At 36.8% G+C, this 4,674-nt stretch overlaps 1 protein-coding gene across 2 annotated transcripts in view; it reads right to left on the bottom strand.

Moving 5' to 3' along the window:
• Positions 1–1,984, bottom strand: part of LOC107674193 (serine protease HTRA3-like) — an 11,687-nt gene extending 9,703 nt beyond the window's left edge. For both annotated transcript variants that reach the window (XM_016468092.1, XM_016468093.1), the window contains exon 1: positions 1,277–1,984. In XM_016468092.1, the coding sequence (XP_016323578.1) occupies positions 1,277–1,694 (418 nt within the window). In that variant the 5' untranslated portion in view covers positions 1,695–1,984. The remainder of the gene's footprint in view (positions 1–1,276) is intronic.
• Positions 1,985–4,674: the final 2,690 nt, after the last annotated feature.

Below are 4,674 nucleotides of genomic sequence, written 5' to 3'. Positions count from 1 at the left end.
CAAAACAACATTTCCTCACTAAAGCTCTCATCTTTGACAAAGTCCATCATTTATTTTAATTTATTATATTGAATTTATGACTTAACAATGGCTTGTTAGATACAGAGAGAGCATGAGCTAATTGAATAGAATGTCTTTGTCATTGTACAAGTAATGTTACAATAATACAGTAATGTTACTTTTTACAGGTAAAGCCTACAAATCTTGCCACATTAATCAAACATTGTGACAGTTCAGCACGCATGTGTTCAGAGGCTTAATTGCAAAATTTAATAGAGTAAAAGTTTTATCATTTGTATGTGTTTACAAACTCAATTGATTTTAAAACAGCGCAAGAAGAGCAAAGAGCAAACAACAGAACAAACACAGCTTTGACAAAGATTAATCCATATTCATTTATACAGTGAACACACTCAGAAGAATTGGAGAAACTGAGGAGGAGTTTCAACATCTGGAAAAGATCCGGAGCAATGGTAAAAAATAAAAAAACCCTCTCCAAACCAATATTTCCTCACTAAAGCGCTCATCTTTGACAATTTTTTTATGTTGTCATTTATCCGTAATGTTTTAATGTTAAGTGTGATAACATGCTCTTGATTTGTATTCGATTTTTCTTAAGTTATTTCAAATATTTAATTTTTAAATTTTTATTATCTTAAGTTGTTAAAAACTCCAGATTTTTTTTATCATAATATTTATATTTAAGTGTATTGTATTTATAACATTTTATTTTGTCATTAATTATTTTGTATTTTTATCATTTTGTATTGTCGTAAGTTGTCCAATGTTATTTTTCTTAATAAAACCTGTATGTATGGATTGCCATTTTGTTGTCTATTAGATGTATATATGTAGTCGTTTATTAGCCGTTTAATTGATGACTAGTCTATTCTTGGGCTATGATTAGACGTCTATTCAATTTTCACTGACAGCCCAAATGTAGCCTTGTTGTAGCCTAGACCCATATTCACCGTCTATTAGACGTATATATGTAGTCGTTTAATAGCCGTCTAATTGATGACTAGTCTATAAATGGGCTATGATTAAACGTCTATTAGATTTTCACTGACAGCCCAAATTTAGCCTCGTTTTAGCCTAGACGTCTAGGCTATATTTAGACGTCTAATAGACGTCTTTTAAATAAAAAATTGCTTGCTGGGTACTTTTATAATATCTACTCGTATTAACGGGTTTTAGGATAGATATACACATGACATACATGTCTAAAAAAGTATCACACACATAAAATAAGTAGCTGAAGTGATCAGTGACTGACCTGAGCTTGATGGTGCACATGGACCCTTCTGCGTTTGGGTTATTACGGGGAGCCCTCGCTGTTGCGCTTTACGCGCGGCTGCCCTCATCTTGCAGACATTCCCGTAGGTCTTTCCGTCGCTGCCACACACTCTGTGAGTTGTTTTACACTGGCAAACACCTTTGGAAAGTCGCTTACCGGCTGGAAATTTGCATTCTAGCCCGTCGCCACACGGAGCATCATCCTTCCGACCGCACGGCGCGCCCTCGCCCAGGCTGCACACAAGACAGCAGTTGCAGTGGTCGGGCACATACCCGCTCGGGCAGCTCGGACTCGGACATTTACTCACATCACACTTGGATGGACATTTCGTCTTCGGCTCGGCCACGGCGAGGTCGTGCGCAAAGAGCACTGCTGCTGCAAACAGAATTGGCTGCATTCCGTCTGTTTCCGAGTTGAGAAATACAGTTCAGGTGTCTAGTTTGTTCATTGAGCTACGACTTCAATTCTCTGTAAGATTTTTCCATGGAGAGCAGCACGCTGATGTAGGCTAATGACGTGTGTGTGTTTGATATGAAAATCCCTAAGGTTAAAACTTAAGAGTGTCGAATGCTCTTCCTTGTGCTATGCTAGAATACTGTCTCCCTGATTCTCGCACTCAGACAAGCACTCGTTCCCTCCACTCCACTGCTTTTGATGGCTAATCACACTCACACACAGTGCGAGGTATGAGAGAAGAGCAGATTGCAGAACACCAATCAACAGTCATTGCTCCACTGTCCAGTACAGATCGAGCACGTCAGATCAGAACATTATAAGCAGAACTAAAATTAGAGTGGATGTAAAATGCTTTGTAACAGCCAATACTATCCTATGCGACGATGTTGGTTGGGGTGTCTGCACAATATAGGATAATACTCTTAAACTCAGTTAACGCTGCTGCGGTTAATGTTCTTTAAAGCAATATACGTATGTAAATACGTTTGTTTTGGCGTGATTGTAAAGTGATATTTATAGCCTACTGCAGGGGTTGGACTATAACACTCATTATTATAGGAGTTAATATCATTTCTGTAGGCTACAGTGGGGGGAAAAAAACATTGTGATTACCTTATTTTTATATTTCGCCTTTGTTGTCTCTACTCTCTAGCTTGTGTCAGTGTAGTATAAGTTGTATTCAGTGTAGTGCTTATTGTTAGACTTCCAAAAAGGGCAAATCCCAAAAGTGCAAAATTAGTGTTCGAAGGTCCCTATTATTCACTTTTGTTTCTCGCCCACTGTTCTTTTATTCGATTGAATTTTGCCATGCTTTGTCTACACTACACAGTCATAATCATAAAAACTGTTGCTCTTAAAGGGATAGTTCGATTTACTCACCGTCAAGCCAGGTGTATATGACTTTCTTTTTTCAGACAAATACAATCAGACTTACATTTTAAAATGTCCTGGCTCTCCCAAGCTTTATAATGCCGGTGAATTGTGGTTGAGATTTTGAAGCAATATATAAAATGTACATATGTCACGGCTCTGGAGGGGTAATAAAGGTCTTCTGAAGTGATGCGATGCGTTTGTGTAAGAAAAATATCCATATTTAAAACGCTTGTTCACGAGAGAGTGGTGTTCCAGCGGATGATGTAGGAAATAGCCTAGGTATAGCGTAAGCTACAGTGAGAATATGCTAGTCTCACGAGAACCAAGTTTTGTTTACAGCAAAGGAAAACCAGTCTCCTCTTGGCTTATATCGAAATCGTCCGACATTTTTCTTTACAAATCTTCGTTTTGTACTTCTAATTCGTGATCGGTGTTTCCGGGTTTGTCACTTCTCACCGGAGCTTACGCTACGCCTACCTCCTACGTCATCCGCTGGAACACCACTCTCTCGTGAACGCCAGTATGACAGTTAGGGGAAGCTAGAGATTATGGTTTATGAAATTTTAAATATGGATGTTTTTCTTACACAAACGCATCGATTCACTTCAGAAGGTCTTTATTAACCCCCGGAGCCATGTGGAGTACTATTTATGATAGATGGATGCACTTTATTTTGCTTCAAAATCTTGACTACCATTCACTAAATCTTGGAAGAGCCAGGACATTTTTTATGTAACTCAGATTGTATTCATCTGAAAGAAGAAAGTCATATACATCTAGGATGGCTTGAGGGTGAGTAAATCAGAGGGTAATTTAAATTTTTGGGTGAACTATCCCTTTAAGAGTAATAGTGTTTATGATTATGACTGTGTAGTCAAAGCATGGCAAAATTTAATCAGTGAAGAAGAACAGTGGGCGACAACCTAAAGTGAATGAAAGGGCCCCTTAAACACTACTAAGGATTGTGTAATCACAGACGCCAGTGCCAAAATACAGCAAAGATGGTATTATAATTATAAAACCTGGACAGTTGGAGCACCAAGATGAACTTCAACATCTCCCCTGGCCAGACAAATCATCAGACCTAAATATTTTCAAAACCTGGTAAATATTTTCATTACCTGTGTGAAAATGTTATGAAATGTTTTGCATGGTTTTTTTTCAAAATGTAACAATACACACTATTATATGTTATATATTATAGACTATTGTAGTGTAACCTATATGTTGTAATATTGTTACTGATCTACTAAATCAACCATTTATAATATCAAACAAGGCAGCAAAAATCAAGGGTAAAATAGCCTACAAAGGGACACAAAAAGGAGAAAATACCCCACCCAGAGGCGAACATTAGCACTACAAATCAAAATGCCACACTAATTCATCAGTGCCTCACACTAACTCCTTCACATGTGCAAACACACGTTGCTTTACTTAACACCAAGCAATCATGGCTTTAGAATGGGCCTATAAATACACATCTACACAACTACACATGTATTCACAACCACAAATGCTTACAGTAAAAAAAAAAAAGTTTGGTTTCAATCTTGCTTTTGTGTTTACCATGAATTTTTCAACATCTCTCTGCCAATTACTTTCAATCTTGAACAGAAACGTAGGAGCTCATGAAAGAAGAGCTTTAGGTTTTGAACTGTGTGTATATGTGACCCTGGACCACAAAACCAGTCATAAGGGTCAATTTTTCGAAATTGAGATTTATACATCATCTGAAAGCTGAATAAATAAGCTTTTTATTGATGTATGGTTTGTTAGGATACGACAATATATGGCCGAGATACAACTATTTGAAAATCTGAAATCTGGAAAAAAAAATCAAAATATTGAGAAAATCGCCTTTAAAGTTGTCCAAATTAAGTTCTTATCAATGCATATTACTAATCAAAAATTAAGTTTTAATATATTCACAGCAGGAAATTTACAAAATATCTTCATGGAACATGATCTTTACTTCATATCCTAATGATTTTTGGTATAAAATAAAAATCAATCATTTTGACCCATACAATGTATTTTTGGCTATT

The sequence above is a fragment of the Sinocyclocheilus anshuiensis genome, unplaced genomic scaffold (genome assembly GCF_001515605.1).
Source record: "Sinocyclocheilus anshuiensis isolate Anshui unplaced genomic scaffold, SAMN03320099.WGS_v1.1 scaffold728, whole genome shotgun sequence".
Taxonomy (NCBI): Eukaryota; Metazoa; Chordata; class Actinopteri; order Cypriniformes; family Cyprinidae; genus Sinocyclocheilus; species Sinocyclocheilus anshuiensis.
This window is presented reverse-complemented; position numbering and strand designations above follow the sequence as displayed.